This window comes from Peromyscus californicus, unplaced genomic scaffold (assembly GCF_007827085.1).
Source record: "Peromyscus californicus insignis strain IS unplaced genomic scaffold, ASM782708v3 Scaffold_13__1_contigs__length_99412109, whole genome shotgun sequence".
Lineage (NCBI taxonomy): Eukaryota > Metazoa > Chordata > Mammalia > Rodentia > Cricetidae > Peromyscus > Peromyscus californicus.
In genome coordinates this window covers 17708732-17731685 of record NW_026294424.1, presented here as the reverse complement: position 1 = coordinate 17731685, position 22954 = coordinate 17708732, and the positions used below count along the sequence as shown (strand labels likewise).

The 22954-nt window shown below is 37.0% G+C and overlaps 2 protein-coding genes across 8 annotated transcripts in view; one reads left to right on the top strand and one right to left on the bottom strand.

Moving 5' to 3' along the window:
• Ppp4r3b (protein phosphatase 4 regulatory subunit 3B) overlaps window positions 1-17514 on the top strand; it is a 61265-nt gene extending 43751 nt beyond the window's left edge. For 3 of the 5 annotated variants that reach the window (XM_052734611.1, XM_052734608.1, XM_052734612.1), the window contains 5 exons: window positions 2895-3064; window positions 4852-4991; window positions 5367-5551; window positions 7473-7675; window positions 15984-17514. In XM_052734611.1, the coding sequence (XP_052590571.1) occupies window positions 2895-3064; window positions 4852-4991; window positions 5367-5551; window positions 7473-7675; window positions 15984-16079 (794 nt within the window). In that variant the 3' untranslated portion in view covers window positions 16080-17514. Of the gene's footprint in view, window positions 1-2894; window positions 3065-4645; window positions 4747-4851; window positions 4992-5366; window positions 5552-7472; window positions 7676-15983 lie in introns of those variants that run through there. The other 2 variants (XM_052734609.1, XM_052734613.1) reach the window with 2 other exon arrangements.
• Window positions 10667-22954, bottom strand: part of Cfap36 (cilia and flagella associated protein 36) — a 34618-nt gene continuing 22330 nt past the window's right edge. The window contains exons 8-11 of one of the 3 annotated variants that reach the window (XR_008217403.1): window positions 20525-20664; window positions 20223-20372; window positions 18093-19768; window positions 10667-13156 (exon numbers count right to left, since the gene is read on the bottom strand). Coding sequence is in view for 2 of the 3 variants with exons in the window: in XM_052734615.1 (XP_052590575.1) it covers window positions 19667-19768; window positions 20223-20372; window positions 20525-20664 (392 nt within the window). In the remaining variant the exon portion in view is untranslated. Of the gene's footprint in view, window positions 13157-17065; window positions 19769-20222; window positions 20373-20524; window positions 20665-22954 lie in introns of those variants that run through there. The other 2 variants (XM_052734616.1, XM_052734615.1) reach the window with 2 other exon arrangements.

Here is a 22954-nt window from a genome sequence, read left to right as displayed (position 1 = left end):
AGGCCTCACTCTGAAGTCCCAAGCTATCTTGGAATGTATTACATAGCTCTGGTTTATCTTGAACTTATGACAGTCCTCCTGCCTCTCCCTGGTGCTGAAATTATAGTCAAGCCACTACTCCCAGCTGTATTGCTAATTTTTGGGGGGAGGGGTGTTTTCAAGACACAGTTTGTCTGTGTAACAGCCCTATAGCTATCCTGGAAATCACTTTGTAGACCAGGATGACCTTGAACTCACAGAGATCCACCTGCCTCTGCCTCTCAAGTGCTAGGATTAAAGGTGTGCACCACTATGCCTGGCAATAATGCTAATTTTAAAAGTAGTTGTCCAGTGATGAAATGTGTAGGTTCTAATTTGCATTACCCCTGATAGAATATTTTCATATATTAACATAATTGTTGAGGATATCTCCTGGAGCTGCCCCTTCCAAACTCCACCCCTGAGAAAGCCCGCCACACCAAGGCTCCATCCCCAGGGTCCCGCCCAAGACTCTCCCTTGTAGTCCCCCTCATGGCTCCCCTCATGGCTTCTCCTCTTCCTCTGGGACCACTCAAGAATGTTCTGCTCAGATTAAACCTAGATTTACTAATTTGGCCTGGTCTGACTTATTTCATCGGCAATGGCGTTACTACCAGGGGATTTAAACTTTTCAATAATTTTTATATGTTTTTTGAAATAGTCTCATGTAGCTCAGCTGACCTGAAACTATATGGCTATGGATGATCCTTATACTAATGCCTCTACCCCCAAAATGTAGGTATAGGTCTGAGTCATCATTGTCAGCCTAATTTGCATTTTCATCTGTTGTGAACTGAGGGTTATCTTTTTCATAGAACCTTTTGTGTATTACAGTTTATGTTTTAGGAGGAGATGTATCTTTATTGAGACTGGGAAATGTCTCAGTTGAGACTTGCGAGCACAAGGACTTGAATTTGATTCCCAGAACCCATGTGCAGGGCTAGTGGTGTGCACATTTATAATACTACCTCTGGGGAGGCAGAGACTGGAGGATCTTTGAGGCTTGTTGCTTGGCCAGTCTGTCCTAGTTAGTGGGCTTCAGGCCAATGAGAGGTCATGTCTCAAGGTTGATGACACACCTAACACACAAACATTCACATATTGGCACATACACATTTTAAAAATGCTTCATGATTTATTATAAATTTAGTTTACCTTCCTTTCATTTATGTTTGGAGCCGTCATGCTTAGGAACTTTTCTATGTTGTAAGATAATACAAATATTCTCTTCAGTATTTTTATTACTTGCTTTTTGTGTTTGCTTGTGTAATATATATGAAATGTATTTTAGAATGTGGTATGATAGCTAGCCACCTATGTCAACACCTTCATTAAATAAATTTTTTCCATGGAATGAAAATGCCACTTCTGCTATATAGTAAATTAATAAAACACTTGTACCTTATTTCTGTAATATCTATTATCTAATCTCATCAGATGAAATAATAACAGTATTGTTATATTTCTAGAAGATTTAAATGCCTGCCTTTTGAGTTTGCCCCATTAAGTTTCATATTTTTCTTGGTTATCTATAGACATTTATTCTTTAATGATAACAAAAGTTATAATCAGTTCATCTCATTTTGGAATTACATTGGTATACTAATTTTGAAAGAATTTATTTTCTCATGTTAGGTTTTCCATGAATAGTCCTTTAGATGATTACATATTGTACCCATTAAGTCGATAAATCCTGATTCGATGAAATTCAGTATGTAAATCTTTGTATTGTTTCCATCATAACAAAGCAAAGCTGTTGCAGCTATAGTTTGAAAGTCTTTTGGTTCATTCAGCAGCAGCATATGAGTCTGTGCACTCAGACCTTTTCCAGTGTGTGTATATGTTTTGTTTGTATTGGGTGGTGGGTTGGGGTGTGTGTGTGCATGCATTCATTTTATATCAGGCACAGTTTCTTTATTTATGAGTTTATGTCTTTAACAGAGTTAAAATGAGAGACACATAAAATTTGGAAGTCCTGGCTAATGATATCTGTAGAAGAAATTAAACTAAGGGGGAAGTTATAAGGTAAAAAGTATCAACACATAAAAATAAAGGATAAAAGTTGTAGTGTTTGATGTTCTGTAAGCATTTTAGCAATAATACTGCTAATTCTATTTGAATAGTAAAAGCTAATTAAAGAAGGGAATGCTGTTTTCAATATTGTAAAATATGAAATGCCAAGTTAAAGTCCTTAATTATTACTCTTGTTTTTTGTTAGCAAATGTAGTCTCTGATCTACCATAATTCATACATAATTGGCAAATAAGGAAATAATGTCATAATACGAACGTAGTATTGATTCACAAGTGAGTGTTCAAGATAAAAGCATCAAGAGTAGTTGGAGATCTGCATTCTTCATTGAAAATGTTTTAAAAGTTTAGATCTGTTACGTTACTGATAGTCTCTTTGATTGGATTTCAAGAAAATTAAAAGCAAATATCTGCCTCCACACATTCCTACCCTAGAAATGCAATAGTCTGTGCCACACCTATGCCCACTCAGCCTCCCAATTCTGAGCCTCCTGTACTGCACACACTATCTCTGCTTTAAGTATTACTAGCATTGGCATTCTACAGATAATTCTCACTCTAGCGTGTCTGCGGTGTTAGAGAATAAATTGGTGGAATCAGTTCTTTCCTCCCACCTTCAGGTGGGTTCTGGGTGTTGAATTTGGTCACCAAGCCCTTATCCACTGAGCCAATCCAGTTGTGATTCCTAAACTTTTGTTGTTGTTTGTTTGTTTGTTTGTTTGTTTGTTTCAAAGACCCTTTTTTTCATTCTTATTTTGGAAAAATTTCAAATATTGCTTTATGTCAAAAATATCTGTAAGATAACTTGGGTAAATTCATTAACCCCTTTTAAATTTTTTTAATTAGGTGCTCTTCGCTTTATGAGGCGGATAATTGGCCTTAAGGATGAATTTTATAATCGTTACATCACCAAAGGAAATCTTTTTGAACCAGTTATAAATGCCCTTTTGGATAACGGAACTCGGTACAATCTCTTAAATTCAGCTGTTATTGAATTGTTTGAATTTATAAGAGTGGTAAGTTAATATTAAAGATCTCTTAGTAATCATATATAAACATAATTTTATATAAAAATAAAATTGTATGTAATCAAATTGAGTTTTCATCCTATATTCCTGAAATTATTTATTCCATTTGTCTTAGAATCTAATAAATTGAAATTTTAAAAGTCACTTTTTATTCTTTCTTGTACATGGTTAGAATGACAGTGGTTTCTTTGAGGTGGGTCACTTGAGGATCATATATGGGTCCTTCTATGTGGTAGGGAAGCTCCACCACCAGGTCACTCCCCAAACCACTGTTGAAAATTAGGACATTTAAAAGTGAAATGAAAGTCTTGTAACTCATATTTGCTCACTTTTCTTGGGAACATGTTTTAGGATCATGTGTAGCATGTTGGACATTTCAAGCAAGACATTCTTGTGATCTATTGTGAAACAGCAGTTTTCTATCATAGGAGTAATAATATATGAATGCAGAAAATGGAAGTTTTTCTTTAGTAGAATTCTATACAAGATGCTAAACAGGATGGAATTTTAAAATTTTAAGGATGAGAGAACTGGGAAGTTAGAAGTAATCCAGCTGCCTTTTGTTACAGTTCAGGAAACTGAGGCAACAGAAATGACTCCTCCTGGTGAAGCCTTAGGACAATTAAAAGCACATGCAGCAAATGCAGCTGTGGCCCAGCACTTTTTTCTCATGGAAGAGTGAGAGAGAGCAGTGTACACATACTGGAGATAAGCTGATCACTACAGTCAGCACAACCAGTTCACCTCTTGTGCATCTAGAAATACTCGAGTCGTTTCATCAAGGAAATGGCCATGTGAAAAGAATGTGAAAGGGGAAAAGCTAAATCTCATTCTCTTATTTTGTTTCTTACAAGTCAGATTTCTAATCATTTGCTGTTCTTATATGGAGTTTATTTAGCTAACTCAGTTGTTTTTCTAAGAGTGGCGACTTGCCAGGAGTACAATTTTAGAAGAGCTGAAGAGAACAGAATTTAGTTTAGCCTTGGAAGACAAGCAGCATAGTCAATTATCTCAGCTGTTCTCTGTTCTGCCTTTTGTGAGCTTTCTATGGGACTTAGATCAGTTTTTCCTTTAGCATTTTGGTAAGATGCTGATAAAAATAAATTGGGTTTACACCTCTCTCCCAAAGCCTTTGACAGAGTTTACTTTTTTTTTCTGAAAATTGATGTTTAATACACTGAATCTTGAACCTTAACATGTCTTTGTTCCATTTACAACAGTTTACTGCCAAAGTAGAAAATGTAGAGTTCCAGTTAAGTAGTTTATCCTGTTTGTATATACAATAAAATGAAAGGAATCTGCTTGTTATCTACTTAGATAGGACTTACCCTACTTTGACAGCAGTTAAATAGGAAATCATTAACATTTACTGAACATACGGACTTAACATTTGTTTTCTAATAAGCTCTTAAGGCCTAAATTTTGTCATTTTGTAAAATGAGTATAACTTTATTTCATAGGATTATGAGAATCATATATAAAATTGTAAAGGTATTCTTTAAATTATGAAGTACTGTATAAAGCACTAAGACATACACTAAATCCATTGCTTTTCAAATGTTCTTATAGCCCCTAAAGGGCTCCAGTGAACTGCCTCTCCTTGTCCAAGTTCTCTGTGGAGTCCTGTCCTGGCTCATGTATAAGGAATCTAGGACATTTATTTTTAGAAGGTGATTTTGAAAAACCTTTTTTGATCAACTTTGGAACTATTCAAGTTTTTTTTTTCTCAACAAGTATTATATTGTTTTATAAATATGAATTTATTGCCTATACAGGAAGATATCAAGTCTCTTACTGCACATATAGTCGAAAACTTTTATAAAGCACTTGAATCGATTGAATATGTTCAGACATTCAAAGGATTGAAGACTAAATATGAACAAGAAAAAGACAGACAAAATCAGAAATTGAACAGGTATTGTTTAAGTGTATTAACATTTGTAGAAAGCAAAATTAAGTACGAAATTGTCCACAGTTTAGATGTTAACATGTGAAATATACTATTAGCATAGCCTTTTATAGTTAGGTCAACTGTCCTTCCTGTCCCTTCTATTATATGATAACTTGATACTGTATGTAGTAACTCAAGATGGATTCTTAATTTAGTTTACAGCATGCATAAACATTTGAAGAGATCTCTGACTACATCTTACATGATGACAGATAATTTTGATGTACTGTACATCATAACTTAAAAGTAAATTAGTTCATCCTGGTATTTATCCTTCTCAGATTTATCTGGTCATGACCTTGTAGTCATTAGTCAATATCGGTAATATATTTCTTACAGTGTACCATCTATATTGCGTAGTAACCGATTTCGCAGAGATGCGAAAGCCTTGGAAGATGATGAAGAAATGTGGTTTAATGAGGATGATGATGAAGAAGGAAAGGCAGTTGTGACACCAATCGAAAAATCTAAGACTGAAGATGATTTTCCAGATAGCTATGAAAAATTTATGGAGACTAAAAAAGGTACTGAGATCCTGAATGTTCATATAGTACTGCCTCTCTCTTCGTAAAACAGCCTGAATTTGATCCTTAGCACTGCACACACACACACACACACACACACACACACACACACACACACACACACACTCATAGTAATAATTAACCTTTACTTGTTGGGGAAAATCTGGCCAAGGTTTGTAAAACAAACACAAGAGTTGTATGCTGAATCATACTCTTTTTTAAAGTAATCCACATTTTCCAAAATATTTTAGATGTTTATATTTAAAAATGTTTTCCTTGAAAGATGATATTTTTGATGCTATTCATTTTGGGTTTAAAAAATTTTAGTTTATACTATTATTTAAAGCAAAGTCTCAATGTGTAGCCTTGTTCTGACCTAGAACTCACTGTTACCCAATCTCAGCTTCTCAAATGCTGTGATCACTGTGTATGCCACCACACCTGTCCTCAGTTAGCAGTTTGTTGTCTATACTCTCTGAGCAGACCAGTCTTGGCTTTGTTTCTTTACGAAAATGAATTTCATTGAGGATTTTCATTATGATTGAATTGGTTGAGTGCTTCTATAATTAAGTTACTGAGACTATACCAAGAGATGTTTAGAAAACTCTACCTCTGATATTTACAGCCTGACCAAATTGAGCTCAAAGAAGTAACTTTGCTCTTTGAAAGTTCTGCTGTTATTAAAGTTGCTTAAAGATATAATGGGGAAAGCTGGGCATGGTGGCATACACCTGTAATCCCAGCATTCTTGGACTGAGGCCATAGAAGCACAGTGAACTCAGGCATACAAAGACCCTGTCTCCAAAAAAAGCAAAAACCCTCCCCTAACCTCAGCACTCAAGAGGTGGAGACAGGAGGATTAGAAGTTGAAGGTGATCCTCAGCTACAAAGCAAGTTTGAGACCAGCCTAAGCCACATTAGACACTGCCTTAAAGGGTGAAGGTGAATTTTCCTTCTTGTTGTGTAGAACTAAGCTATTGCTTGTATCTTTCAAGAGAAATACTCACTTTAATTCTGTGCCCTAAAGAACATTGACCTGTAAATACCTTTTGAATGTTTAATAAAAATTTATGTATTGAAAGGCAAAATTATCTCTTGGACATATTTTGAATGTGACATATTCTACAGGCAGGCATCTCTTCTTAGAAAACTCATTCAGTTGACTTAGTACATTTTCTTTCAGCTGTTCTCCAGTCTGACTCATTTCCTATTCATGTGTGCCATGCATTCCACACAAGGGAATTATTGGTGTTCTAAAGAACATTATTTTACTTTTTTATTTATGTAATTGCTAGAGCTTGAACTCAGGGCCTTGAGTGTGTTTGGCTAGTGTTCTGCCTCTAAGCTATATATCCCCATCCTAGAACAGGTGCTTTTCATTTTTTTAGCAAATTCTTTTTCTTTCAGTCTGTAGAGATACTGCCCTCAATATTGTCAAAAGAAGCAGAAAGGCCTGCTTAAGTATTTCATCCATTGTGGGGTGCATGCTGTTAGGAAATGTGTTCACAGAATATTAACCAGACTTGAAACGGGTTTGGACACTTAGACTATAAAAGAAATAAGTGGACACTTATACTAGAAGAAATAAGTAAAGCAATGTGGAGTTTTTAGGGAGTAAGTTGTCTTGAGGCACTTGAAGTGGTGACTTGTAAGAGGGTCAAGAACTCAGAGTCAGTGAGTGGAAGACAGTAAGAGAACTCAGACTGCTAATAGCTTTCCAAGTAAACACTGAGTTAAAGCAGTATACCTTCTACTGTAAGAAGGTTGGTTCTGCTCTGTGAGGTTCCTAAGGTCCTGACCAACAGGAATATGTACATACCTTGTACTCTTAGAAAGCAGAGGCAAAGTTACATGATGCCACTTTGAAAAGTGCTTTGATTTAGCAGTATTTAATACAGACTCCATTTTACTTTTGCTTTAGCAAAAGAAAGTGAAGACAAGGAAAACCTTCCTAAAAGGACATCTTCTGGTGGCTTCAAATTTACTTTCTCCCATTCCCCCAGTGCTGCTAATGGAACAAACAGCACAAACAGTAAGTCTGTGGTGGCTCAGACAACACCGGCAAGTTCTAATGGGTCCTCTTCCAAAACTACAAACTTGGCTGCATCAGTAACAGCCACTAAGGTACGTGAAATAAGCACTACACACAAACTTTGCCTTTTCCATATGTAAAACTACTCTGTTTAATCAAGATGATTAGATAAAAATTTCAAAGAATGAAAAAGTTATGTTGTCCTCAGAACTTGACTCCCAACATCATTTGCAAACTCTTAAGTTCACCTTGCATATCACAGAAAGTTTAGGATAAACATTTTTTTTCTTCTGTTGTTAGGACTTTTTGGTCATTTTATTTAGCTAAAAGTCATAATATATGTGAGCATATTCTCCCTCCCTCCCCAAGCACCAGCCCTATATTGTGGCATTTAAGTTGGTTCCATTACCTCACTGGTCTATTAGTGTTACACTTTAAAATATTTTGTTGAATAAATTATTAATGGAATGTCTTTATCCACATTGTTAAAATCCTCTTCAAAGGTCTGTACCAGTTTTTGTTCCTGTGAGCAGTGTATGAGTATACCTGGTGCAGTATATCATTAACAGTGTTGTGAAAATTATTGTTAATCTCTTCACCAGTTGGGTAAGGGTATGTGTGTGATATCTCTTTCCCCAGTATGTATCTACTAACAGTAGTAAGGTTGAATTTGCTCTTCGGTGTTTTGTCTGTTCATAGTGCCTTATAAAATTGGTTTATATTTTTCTTAATTTGAATGATTTTTTTTCAGGTAAGAGTATTAGCCTTTCTATAAATTTCATAGCAAATGTATTTCTCATTGGTTTAATGTTATAAACAAGTTTATATTTTGAACTTCTTCATTTGTTACCTTTTTTAAACTTTCAAAGTTTTCATTATATGAAACCATCCTTTTCCCCCTAGAAAAGGCATAATTAGCTTTAAGAAGTATAAATACAGGACAATTGCTGGTATAAGGGTAGATGAACAAATATAAGGATATATTAACATAGTATAAAACCAAACTTGATTCAGTCTGAGCACTAACATTGTTTTAGTTAGGGTTTCTATTGCTGTGAAGAGACACCATGACCTTGGCAACTCTTATAAAGGAAGACATTTAACTGGGGTGGCTCCCTTACAGTTTGAGAGATTCAGTCCATTATCATGATGGGAAGCAAGAGATTCAGTCCATTATCATGATGGGAAGCATGGCAACATACAGGGAGATGTGGTACTGGAGTAGTTAGCTGAGAATCCTACATCTTGCAGGCAATAGGCAGTCAACTGAGACACTGGGTGTTATCCTGAGCGGAGGAAACCTCTCAAAGCCCACCCCCAAAGTGACACACTTCCTCCAACAATGCCATACCCACTCCAGCAAAACCACACATCCTAATAGTGCCACTCCCTATGAGATTATGGGGGCCTGTTACATTCAAACAACCACAGACATTTAAAAAATTAAAAATGAGCACTCGGAAGACAGAGGTAGTCGGACCTCTGTGAGTTCAAGGCCAGCCTGATGTACAGAGCGAGTTCCAGGAGAGCCAGGGATTCACAAAGAAACTCTGTCTCCAAAAAAAAAAAAAAAAAAAAATTAAAAAACAGCCAGCATGGTGGCAGGCTCCCTTAATCCCAGCACTCTACAGAAAGAGGCAGAAGCAGGTACATTTCTGTGCTTTTGAGGCCAACCTGGTCTACTTAGTGAGTTCTAAGTTAGCTAGAGATACATAGAGAGACCACTTAAAAATGAATAAGATAGGGCTGGAGAGATGGCTCAGCAGTTAAAAGCACTGGCTGTTCTTCCAGAGGTCCTGAGTTCAATTCCCAGCAACCACATGGTGGCTCACAACCATCCGTAATGAGATCTGGTTCCCTCTTCTGGCCTGCAAGCATGCATGTAGGCAGAACACTATACACATAATTAATTATTAATTAATTAATTAATCTTTAAAAATAAATAAGATAAAAACCATAAAGAAACTAAAGAGAATGCATGTTTTTTTTTCTTTTAAGTCTGAGTTTATTGTTTAACAGAAATATGTATGTAAGCTCTTGATTAAAGCTCCCATAAAGTTGTATCTTTGGTGAGATCAAGCATTTTCTTTTTTCTATTTTTCCTTTTTGTTTTTCAAGACAGGGTTTCTCTGTGTAGCTCTAGATATCCTGGAACTTGCTCTGTAGACCAGGCTGGCCTTGAATTCACAGAGATCCTCCTATCTCTGCCTCCCAGGTGCTGAGATTAAAGGAATGTATCACCCCACTGCCTGACTACATTCTGTGTTTTCTTCTCACTAAATAACCTAGCATTTAACAGTCTCATAATCTCAGCACTTTGACCAGTTTTCCATTCTGGTTTGCAGCTTGGTTTTTTACAGTGTGTGATATCTGATCAATGGGGTAGATAGCATGGCAAATGCCTGTGGGTTTTGTGGTTTTTTTTTTTTGGAGGGGGGCATCTTAGAAGCCTCACCACTCATAAGGAATGTAGTTCAACCCTGCTACTGGGACCCCTCCTCAACCATTGCCCTAAACCTCCATATCTCCTCTCTGTCTTAGACTGTATCTCTCCTAGAACCCAGCTCTCTGTACTCTTTCTTGACTTAATGCTTCATTTTTATGTAGTATATCATGAGAGGTAAAACATGAGACCATACAGGTATGAAAATGTTATTGTTCTAGCCTTCTTGATTGACAGTTGGAATACAGTAAAGAACCAGAAATGACAGGCCTCTCTAAGGTCGAAGCTTACTGCTGTAAAGAAATTCAAAGACATTTCTTATTCCTCAGCTCTTTTATCTTTTTCCTAAAAACATTGTGGGTTTTAGTCTTATTCTGAAATTAAACATTTATTCTTCAGTTTTAGAACATTTTCTATTCTTTTTTTATTGGATGATGTTTTCTGATTGATTAGCTGAGCTACTAATTAGCCAGCTGCTTTCTTGAGTTTAATTTCTTATCTTCCAGATAATTTTTTTCAGTAACATGAAAGTACAAATGTACTTTTTACCTCATTGATGCCAAAATATATTTGTCCTACATCTTCTGGAGCAATAGATAAAACTAGTGATATTCTTAGAAAGCAAAGACTCTCATCAGTATAGAGTTTCACACCAAAAATTGATGCATACAGAAGTAAATTTAATTAGTTCACAAACTTATAACAAATTATGGCCATATTTCTAAATAGTAGCTGATTCTTCATCAGTAGTGGCCTCTAGTTTTAGAATCGGTGTTAATTGCTACTGTTGAAGGCTGCAAAGGTATCAGCTACTAGTGAAATTAATATGAATGCTATAAAAACAATGTATTTCCATTGTTTAGTATAAAACATCCCATTTCTATGGGAAAGAATGTTTACAGAATCAGTTGAAAGCAGGTATAGTGAAGCATGCCTATAAGTCAAGCACTCTGGAGGCCAAGGTATAAAAAGCTCTGAGTTGGAATCTAACCTGGGATACTATTGCAAAATCCTGTCTCAAAACAACAAAACCAGACTGAGAAACTATTGGTAGATGCTAAAACAAACACTACTTCTGCTATAGAATAAAGAAGGACACCCTATATATTACTTTTAGTAAGCTTTCCAAGTCAGAATGTTTAAAAAGACTGCGGGTAGAATTTAAAAAGATGAATAACTAACCCCTGTTACTGAGAATTACCACAGTTTCTTGCAGTTATAAGCATCATAGCAAAGTGAACTTTACATATATCATTTCTGATTGTACATTTGTCTGCAATAGAATTTGCATTACCCTATTTCCAAGTGCAAATACTCAATAAAATAGGAACAAATGGATAATTTCTTAACATACTGTCTAACACCAAAAGTTAGTTTTGTACTTAGGAAATATTAGGGATATTCCCACTTAATCAGGAACAAGACAGAATGTTGCTGTCACTACTATTATTTAACCATGATTGTAAGGTATTAGTGCATTTCCTGAAACAACCAAAACTATTACTGTATAATTTCTTATTATATGGTAAAATGTGCTTGTATACTTCAAACTATAATTGGTTATAATTTACTCCTTTGCAGGGAGAAAAAAAGATCATCCTCTTTTACAGTTAATTTAGTTATTTTTTTTTTTTTTTGATCCTTTACTCCTTATGTGCCTGGTGGTTATTGGATTTTCTTTCATATAAACAAAACAAAACAAAAACTAACCAGGCATGGTTGCACATGCCTGTAATCCCAGCAGTTGGGAATCTGTGGCAACCATGTTCCAGCTTTGAAGATAGTGTGTGCTGTATGCTGAGTTCCCATCTGCATGACAAGCTCGTCTCAAAACAAGAAAACACCCTAGAAGCTATGATTACCTGCCTCTGCAGTCCAAGCTATTTAGGAGGCTGCCAGGCAGAAGTATCATGAGTCATGAAGGTCTCAGGAATTGGGGCAGGGGTAAGGTGAGGTGGGGAGTACTACAGAGGAGGAAGAATGGCAGGTTTTAAAAAAGGTGTGAGATAGTTCAATAAGAAAAATTGTTTTCAGGGCTGGAGGGCTCAGCAGTTAAAAATAGGACCCAGGGTCAATTTCTAGTACCCATATGTCAGCTCACAACTGACTGTAACTCCAATTCCAGGGTATCTGACACCTTCACACAGATAAACATGCAGGCAAAACACCAATGCACAGAAAATAAAAATAAATCACCAGGCGTGGTGGTTTATGCCTTTAACCCCAGCACTTAGGAGGCAAAGGCAGGCAGATCCCTGAGTTTGAGGCCAGCCTAGTTTACAAAGCAAGTTCCAGGACAGCTAGGGCTGGCTGTTACACAGAGAAACCCTGTCTCAAAATAACAAAAATAAATAAATTTTATTAGAAAAAAGAAAAATTCTTTTCAACAAATACTACATATTGGTTAACCACATGCAAGAAAGATACTCAACTCCTAACTCACTTAATACAAACTTAAAAGACCTAAACATAAATACAGAGATCTCAGAAAACAGGAATAAACAGCCATGACCTTAAATTAGGTAGTTATATATAATACCCAAAGCATATATGACAAAAGAAAAAAAGATGGCATCATGATCAGAAATTACACTGGTATTAAGTAAAAAGGATAGACCACCACATGAGTTGCAAAGCCTATAAGAAGTTGGATCCAGAGCATATCAAGGACTTTTACCAGTAATCAAACTCCAAAGGACATACACAGACATTTCTCCAAAGGAAATAAATATACAAATAACCTAAATAAGCACATGAGAAAATGTTTGGCATCATTACTGAGACAAATAAAAAAAGCACAGCAAAGAGCTGAAGGGATGGTTCATAGGTAAAGCGCTTGCTGTGAGAAAGAAGGTCTGGGTTCAGAATCCCAGGAACCCACACAAGGTGCCTTTGTTATGCCAGCATTCCCACTGCAATGGGAGGAGCCATGAGAATCCCCAGAAAAGATGATCCATGAGCAAAGGCTTGCTGTGAAAGCATGAAGATGATCCAGCTTCAGAATCCCAGGGACTCATAAAAGGTGCCCTTGGTTATTCCAGCATTCCCACTGCAAGATGGGAGGAGCCATGAAAATCCCCACAAGCTTCAGATCAGCTAGCATGGCATATGCAACAGCAGGCCACAGTCTCTGATATAAAACAAGATAGAATGTGAAGATCAACACCCAAGGTTGTCTTCTGCTCCCTTTACTACACACTGCACATGCCCCATGGCAGAAATGCTTATACTCATACACATTCCCCAAAGATTTTTTAAGTAACACAATAAGCAATTCACACCCACTAGAATGGCTATATTTTTTTTTTAATGGACAAATGTTGGCTAGAATACAGAGAAATTGCAATCCATATTCATTGCTGATGGGGAGGTAACATGAAATAGCAGCTTTGGAAGACAGACTAGTAGGCCCAATTCCCACTCTCCCAAAGCTAAACACATTAACTATAGGACCCAGCAAGCTATTCGATTCCTACAGAAAAGTTGAAACAAGCTGTTGTGTGTGAGCAGCATTCTGAAAACTGAAGTAGGATTGTGAGTTAAAGACCATCATGGACTACATAGCAATCCTGTCTCAGAGAAACACTGAAAACATGTTGACTCTAAAATTAGTATGTGATTGTTGACATTATTATTCATAATGGCAAAAAAAAAAAAAAAAAAGTGGGACAACACAAATGACTGCCAACTCATGAATTGGGCCAATAGTGCTATTAGCCAGAAAAAGAAATGAAACAGTAATAAGTGCTACGACATAGACTAGCAGTCCGTACAATGTATTACATGTTACATGAATTGCTGGGAATAAATCCTTCAGGGGTTGGGGGTGGAAGGCAAGTAGATCAGTGGTTGCTTGTACCCTGGAAAGAAGGAGCTATGGGGAATGGCAGTTAATGGGTTAGGGACATTACTGGGGAGGAAGGTTGAAGATGTTACAATTTAGGAGGGATAGCTGTATAACATTGTGACACTAAGAACACTGAATTGTACGCTTGAGAGGGGTCACTCTACTGTGGATTTAAAGCAGTGATTTGCTTTAGACAGAGGAGCTTGCTTAGCTTAGTTCTTTCCCACTCAGCACCAGGACCCCACCTACTCCCACCACCACCCTTCACTGACCTCACCATGGTGTTCATTTTTACAGCATAACTCTTACATCTGGGAAGTGTAGGCTTTGTGTTCTGAGAGAAGGCTTGGAGTTATGGGGAGCTGGTATTCAGAGTTTAAATTTTCCAATTTTTCAGTCTGTTACTCTTTGCCTTAAGTACCAGATTTTTTGGAATTCATATTTCCTATAATTTCATAGCAACAGGAAAGGATTTCCTGGCTATCAAGAGACTGAATCTGTTTGGCCAGCTTGTCTTCCTCTTTTCCTCAGTGTTGTGATGTTTTTATTGCCTGCTCTGGTCTGGAGTCTTGGGATAAATCAGTTCCATTTGCATTTCTTTTTCCCCTTGTATATGTTTAGTTCTTGTTTCTTCCAGTTATGCAAGTTACCTTGCCTCTAGTTTTTCTATTAAAAAAAAAATGAATTGGGAACTTTCTTCTTTCTTCTCATTTTCTATGTAGAGCTGTATCTTTTAAATTTACTTTCATTTTAGATAATTTAAGGACATAGTAAATGATTATAAGACTTCCAGGAGCTTTAGTCACTGAACTCTCCTATACAAATGTAACAGCATTGAAACCCGAAATCAGACAATGAAATCAGTATGTCCTAACATTTAAGCCTTATACCTCTTTTTTTGTTTTTTGGTTTTTTGTTTTTTTTGTTTTTTTGTTTTTTGAGACAGGGTTTCTCCATGTAGTTTTGGAGCCTGTTCTAGATCTCACTCTGTAGACGAGGCTGGCCTCGAACTCATAGGTTCTACCTCCCAAGTGCTGGGATTAAAGGCGTGTGCCACTGCCGCCCAACCCTCTTTCTAATTCAAACTTAAGATGTATGATTTAGCTAAGCCAGAATTAGGAATTTTCTAAATAATGCCTTCTTTAGTTCATAGACTGATAACTGCTTCTAGATGCTCAGAGTCCTTCTGACTGATATTACAGTGTTTCACTTATTCTTTGTTACTTTCAGGTATTTGTGTTTACATATGGAGCCACTTATGAAGGACAAGTTACTTTGATTGATTTGTTTAGCTTTGAGAGGTACAAAGGGTTTGAACTCAACAGTATTAGTAACCTCTTAACCTGTAGGTCATGCATAAGTTTCATAGAATCGGTCCAAAATGAGTGCAATCCTGAAAATGCCTGCCGTGTTTTGCAGAGTGCCCAAACCCTGAAATATACCTCATCCTTATTTTTAGCCATTAGCTTTTCGAAACCATTTCTTGTTTCTATTATCTATCTTCAGCCATTTAAATTGTTCCTTAAAAAGTCGGTGGTAGCGCATGACTTTAATAACAGTACTCGGAGGCAGAGGCAGGGGGAGGGAATCTCTGAGTTTGAGGCCAGCCTGGTCTACTGAGTGAGTTTCAGGACAGTCAGAACTGTTACACAGAGGAATGCTGTCTGGGGTGGGGGTAGGGATTATTCAATAGAATGAAAAAAAAATAATATATACTTTATAATGAAATAAACTTACGTAAAAACTAGAGACTTCTCAGATGAAGTGAGAGAAATGAACTAGTTTATGTCCAAGGTGCCTTTCATTTTTTTTCCAGGTGTTGTTGGTCCTACTGTTTGAAGTAGGGGGAAAGTCATTTTCCTAATGACATTTTGTTAAAGTGAATTCTGAAGGTTCATGAAAAAGCCAAGAAACAGCAGAACAGCTGAGGGTGGGACTGCCACCAGCAGTTCCTCTCTTCCATTCAGATGTCTAATATCAGATATGCTAATTAGAAAAATGCCTTTTAATCTCTCTTACTGACTATATTTGTACCATGCCGTTTTTCATGCTAATTTGGTTTTTTTTTTAAGGTTACATGTGTTAAGGCATGTTTTTCATTCTTCAATAGGGGAGTTTGGTTGGCTTAGTGGACTATCCAGATGATGAAGAGGAAGATGAGGAAGAAGAATCATCCCCCAGGAAAAGACCTCGACTTGGCTCATAGAATACTTGCTGGGAGACTCCCAACACATGATGTTACTAAAACGCTGCAGCTGCTCACTGAGCTCAAGTCTGACTTGGAAAGCTTTCTCATGGAACTCAACACACACACGGAGTAGCAGAGACTCAGTTATCAGATAGGAAAGTGTAGTTGTTTAAGAAAAACCAGGCTCCCTGAGAACTTAATTGTTTCCTACTGATTAAACAGTTTGCCTTTTGGGCTGTCCAAAATCAGAAGAGGAAGAAGAAGAAGAAATGATTGTTGGAGCCTGGGTGAATGAAAGCTTCCCAGCAAGTAAAGTCTCAGGTTTGGGGGAGGAAGGGTTGTTAATGCAGGGTTGCTTCAGGGGATCCAACCTATAGAACATTGTGAGACTTCAGTACCCAATAACATTGCTTGTATAATGGTGCTGGCCATGTTGTTGTTTTAATCAGCTGCCTCTTTTTAAAAGAACTTTTTTATGTAAAACAAATTGAACTGTCATTAGAAATGAAGTTACGTTGTTGGGACCATTTCTTTAAAGATTTCACAGAAGTCAGCCTTTGGTGTTTGACAGGACATATACCCTAGGTAACAGCACATACCAATTTCTCTACACCAGAGACTTCTAGTACATAAAAACAAAAACAAAAACAAGCTGGGTTCCAAATGGATAGTTAGCACTTTTAGAGGTAACAGCAGTATTCTGAAATGGTCCTCTTCAAAACTCAGGAGTAGCTAGAAGAGGGTGTTCCCAGTACTCCCCCAGTACAGTCTTTCTGCTTTCTCAGTAAAGTTAGGTCTGGGTCTTCTGGGGCTGCTGACAAATTTATAGAGACCAATAAAGAATGGTGCTGAATTAAGAGGCATTTACTATCTAGAAGCCATTTTATCCTAGAGTCATGCAGCATAGCACGGGAAGCTTTTCCACAGACAAGGATGTAACATGAAAGCTGCTTTTTTAAGAGAGTAAAAAGCACATTCCATGTACGTAAATGAATTTAAAATAATTGAGGCAAACTATTAAGAGCTTTTATTTTTAGAACAGCAAGTTAATTGTAAATATTTTAATGTTAGTTTGCTCATCTATGATCTGAGATCATTGCTGAGATGAGAAAAATGACCCCAAACTACAATTTAATGCATTGGGAAAAATAAAAATAAAAATAAAAATTCCAGCTCCAGTCTTTCAATCAGCTCTGTAATGTGTTGTGGGTCCATTTTTCCTGGAATAGCTTAAAAGCAGTTTCCTGTGTTGGAGATTTTGGAGTTAATTTTAATTTTGGCTATTGTTTGGAAAAGATGGGCTGTCTGTGTAGATATGAAGTATAGTTTTTCCATAAAACAGATGTTTATTTTGTATTAAAAATACCACTGTACTTGTTTTACACCATTTGTATACATGTGGTGATATTAATGTAAAATTTGAGAATTAAAATGTGACCCTGTAATTCCATAATTGAGACTTGTGTTTGTTTTGTTGTAAATATAAGTAAATTCTATTTTTGAGATATGTCCAATTTACATTATCTTTTAAAAGCTTATAAAATCCATAAAGACTTGTTATAAACCACTAGATCAGAAAGTCTTAAAAGCAAGAGTCAACCATAAATATTGCTTACAGGAGGTAAACGTTGGTCAAACATAACATCAGAGTACCACAGCATGAAGCCATTCTGACCTCTAAACAAAGGTGCACATACAGCAAGCCTCCATATCATAAGTGACCTGTGATACCTTCAACTAGCATCATTGACTTATATGATAGGCATTCTTCCAAGCAGGTGTTATCAAGCCTTTTCCATCAGAGCACTTAGATTGCTTAGAATCTAAGCAGCCCTGACCTTTATAACTGTTCTGTTCCTATATAACTTCAAGTTCAAAGTGTCATCTCTGTACCTTATAAAGACTCCTTCGATTTTCCTTTCTGAGAAACTTCAAACTTTTAAGTCATTATTATGGGAAAGTGTTTCTTATAGCAGAAATGAATGTTTTCTTAAAATACAAGGGCAACAGTTGTGTAATACATATGCTCACCTTCAAGATGAATGGATCCTTGGAAGGCACAACTAGGAAGATTCCACATTAGCCTCTGTCCTAAGTGACGACCCTGATGCAGGCTGGGGTGCATTATGTCCACTCAGTTCAAGTCAGAGCACACATGTGTATGCCTTAGGTCCTAAAAATACCTGTAAACATGTACCTAATAAAAAGCTATTTTTAATAAAAAGTTGTGTGAAACTGATGTGTTTTCATCACTGGTTTTTCTGAAGTTTGAAGGTTGGAGCTTAAAGTATAATTTTAGATTCAAGCAGATAAGATGAAATTTCAGAAAAACCCCAGTTGAGGCCAGCAAGATTGCTAAGTGGGTAAAGGAATTTGCTGCCAAGCCTGTTTGATCCCTGGAACTCAACACAGTACAAATTGCCCCCTGACCTCCACAGGCACAATGGCATATGCATGCCCATATAAATACAAAATGTCTGTTTAAAAAAAAAAAAAGAATGTTCAGTAACTAGAAAAAGGTGGGTATAAATTGTAACTAAGTTTTGGAAAGCAAGATCATTCTGATTACCTTTAAGCAAAGAGACTAGAATTTTTTCCAGGGCCTTAGAAAGACCAAATGGTAAGTAGCATTTTCCTCAACAGGTTTAGTCCGTCAGTTGATCCTTTTGTCTGTTTTCATTGCAACATTTATAGAAAAGGTTATAATTCTCCCACATTTATTTTACAAGGCTTGTTTGTCCTTTAAATATAAAGCTCTCTTACCTTTGTCCAAGATACTGCCTTTGGATTGCATCATACTGGGTAAACCTAAAACCACAGTAGTTCACCTGTCTTGCTGCAGCAGCCACACCTTTAAAAATGGAAGTTTCCAATTCCCCACAAGGCTTTCCACATTACTCTAACCTGCTGTCTGTCACCTTTCATATGCTAGCCCTCCTATTCACACATGTTCTGGTTCAGCTTCAAGGCATGTGTTTCTAAATTACTGTATACCCTCTTTTCTGTAAACACCTGATCAGTTGACAGCTTACTTGCCCAAGGCAGCACAGCCAGCCTGCCATGTTATCACTGCACTTTACCCTTTTAATACTGCTCTTTGGGCCTTCGATAGCCCCATGAAAGCAAGAACCCTGTCTGTCAGTCTGGTTGACGACTATGTGTATCATGCTTAGCACAAACAGTGTCTAGTAAGGACGAATGAAAGCATGCACTATCAACTAATTTCTTTCTGTAGCCCCTTTTGAAGAGAAAACATTCAAATTCTTTTTATTTATTTATTTGTTTATTTTGGTTAGGATAGGTTCATGTAACCTAGGCTGGCCTCCAGTTTGCTTTGTTACTGAGAATGACCTTGAACTCCTGACCCTCCTGTTCAGCGTCCTGGGTGCTAGGATTATAGGCACATACCACCATAACCTGGCTCTATGCAGGAATTTCTGTTAAACTGCCTTCCCTCTTACCCTTTACCTGTTTAAAATAATAATAATGAGTTTATAATTGCATTTAGAAAAGCAGGTATTTGCTTAAAACTAACAGTCTTTGTTTAAGGATTAAATAATTTATTTTTAAGAAAACTTGGACTTCTGTTTCGCTAACTCTTCATATTACTTATTAATAACTTCTTCTTTAAGTTTCTCTGCAAGCAATCGCCTCTTTAGTAATGTTTGTTTCTCCTCTGCTGTCATTTCTGGCTTCTCTGTCATTTCCTTAAAAAAAAAAAAAAGACAAAAAATTTGGCTACAATTAAAAATTAGCTTCATATGTCTAAAATTCTTAACATTACTTCAAAAGAACAAAAATTAAGGGCATTTTCAGTAAAACTTAAAAGTCAATGACCAAGTTTCTTAGATCTCTTCTTGGAGAAGCACTGGGAAGCATGGGGTATGGACAGAACATTGCAAACATTTGAAATGGCTAAGGTAAGACAGACCACTGACCCTAAGGAACTCAGCATGGGAAGTCAACAAAAATGTATAATGAGATGATTATTTCTACCTCACAGAATTCTCATCTAAACTCTCCTGAGAGATTTAGCAGTTGTCACACTAGCAGATGGTTAATTTGAGTGGGTCAACCAACAAAATTCATTGGAGACTTTCTTGCACAAACTAAAAACTCTTCCCCTGGACTGCACAATCAACACCTTAACCCTAGCCATACCTCCACCTCCCTGGTAGGCTTTCCTTTTTGCTCAGTATTCTGGATCTGTTTTGCTCTCATGTCCTTTCTCATGGACATCAGTTTATCTCTCTTCTGCTTGAGATAATGCTCTCGTTGCCGTAACTCTTCTGTTCCAAGTGCTGACAAATTCTGGTTCAGATAAGAGAAAGAACTGTCTGTATTCAAGTCCACACAACAAGTGGCAAAGACATCTACTGGATCAGTTTTAAGTTACAAGATCTAACAAAGACAAGTGTATAGCTCTGTATGGCCTTGCTTATAGTAAGTTAGCTTTTACTTACTGCTATTGGTCCTTCCATGCTTGAATGTTCTAAACCAGGAATCTTCAGACCTTTTTGTGGGAGGGAGGAAGTTTCAGGCAACAGCTCCATCTTTCTTGCCAAGGGTTGTACTGACTGATTAGCAAAATGCACTTTAACTTCTGGCAGTAAATAGTGAGACCAATTAAGATATTGTAACTTAAAGAACCACACTATTATGGAAAACATAGACACTTCCTAATTGAAACATCACATAAATACATCACAAATAACATCTTTGGTTTCCAAACTTGCTTCTAAGCATGTGACTGTACACTTAACAAAACTGATTTTCTGTCTTACAACATTAGTTGTCAACAGCAATGACTTGTTTTCGATTACATACTGAAAATAACTTAGTGCATACCAATGCACTAAGAAAATGTAACCATTTCTAAAGCAAAGAGAAACTTAAAAGCACATGTAATATAAGCATTCAGTACTTCAATAACTGTGCCATAAGGTATTAACATTCTAATTGCTTCTATAGTCTATTTTCTATAAGAAAATTAAGTAATTGTTTTTTTTGAAGCCTAGCAAGATAACTCAAAGTTAAATCTCTGGCCACCAAGTATGATGACATATATGAGTTTGATCCCAGGACCCACATGGAGGAAGGACAGAACCAACTCCTGCAAGTTGTTTTTGACCACATGCACACAGTACAGAGTGGCACATATATACATACACAGGTCTCTCAGCCTCTTAGTCTCTTGTGTATATACACACACAAGTAAATCATCGTTTTTTGAGGGGGTGGGGTTTAGGAGATGGTTCTGTGGGAAAAGAGGTGTGAGAGAATGAGAACCCTATTTTGAATCTCCCCCCCCCCACACACACACACACTCATTTTAAAAAGCTAATCTTGGCAGAGGACATCAACCCCAGAGACAAATGGATCTCAGAGGCTTGCTGGCCAGTCAGCCTCGCCAATCAGTTCTAGGATCAATGAAGAGACCCTATCTCAAACAATAAAGTGGAGAGCAACAGAGAAAGACACTTGACCTCAACCTCTGACCTCTAATGCTCATCCACGAGTATTCACATATATGCACACAGACATACATAGGCCACACATGCACAACAAAAAATAAAAGATGAAAACATTTTTAATTTAAGTACATGGGCTATGAAAACAGTGAGACATGGAAAGACATACATTAAAATGATAGAAGTAAAATGAAAGACCATGGTACACATCTCAAAGGATTAATAATCCTGCCAGGTGTGTATAACCAGAAAAGGATCACTGGTGTAATAATACACAGTAGCCTGAGTGCACTGCCAGGGAGACTAGAGGAAACCTTTTGCAGGCCTCCATGAAAAGACAAGCTAGAGCAGCACTTCCAAACAGTCTAGGCAGAGGCCACAGAACCTATGAGATGAAACAAGTTGTTGCTAATATTCAGGTTATATTAGAACAGCCATTCTTACTAGAGATTATTTTACTAGAAGTAGTATTGGCACCTTAAACATGGAGCCACAGAATTGGAGAAGGAAGGAGCTCACACACGTAAGCATCTCTATTCAACTCATGCACTTACTCAGCTTTGAATGTGTTAGATATGGACACACACTTTCCCAAGCTTCAAAGAGGAAAGTAGTAAAGCCAAAACACCGTTAGCTTTCCTGATTTTTAAAGAAAGGATTAGAAAGCCTGACGAAACATCTCTGGCAACTCCATCAGAGAACAGATGCTACTATTTTAGTAGGAACCAAGAGAAGACGGGAACAAAAGGGCAAAAGATACAAACCAAACACCTTGATTCTTTTAGAAGTAAGACTTCTTACTAGGGTCCCAACATTCTACATGAAGTGATCCCAAAAATCAGACACTCCAATTTTAAAAAGCCCTGAGAAATTAAAAAACATTACTTTTGAAATTATCTGCTACTTGTCTTGCTATTGATGGTAAACTGTATTTTATGTGGTCTATGATGCAATTTTGTCTTTTGTTATTTTTATTTATTTAGAGACAGGATCTCACTATGTACTGTCTGGCCTAGAACTTACTATGTAGACCCCACTAGCCTCAAACTCTCAGAGATTGGCCTCCCTCTACCTGGAGAGTGCTGAGATTAAAGAAGTGCACCACACCAGTTTGTTTTATTTTTTTGAAACAGGGTGTCATGTAACCCAGACCGGTCATGAACTCTCCTATGGCCAAGGATGGCTTTGCCTCCACCTCCTGAGTGCTGGATTAAAGATACGTGTCACTGTCCACCTGAAGTTTTCACTTAGGTACTACCAAGCAATATTCAAATTATATCAGATACAAGCTCTAAACAATACATGGGAGTGTGCAGAAACCCAAAATTAAATCTGGGTCACACATTAAACACAGGAAACCTTGTATATATGATTCATATGAACTCATTTCAATTTAGGAACTAGATGAGAAAAAATGATCAG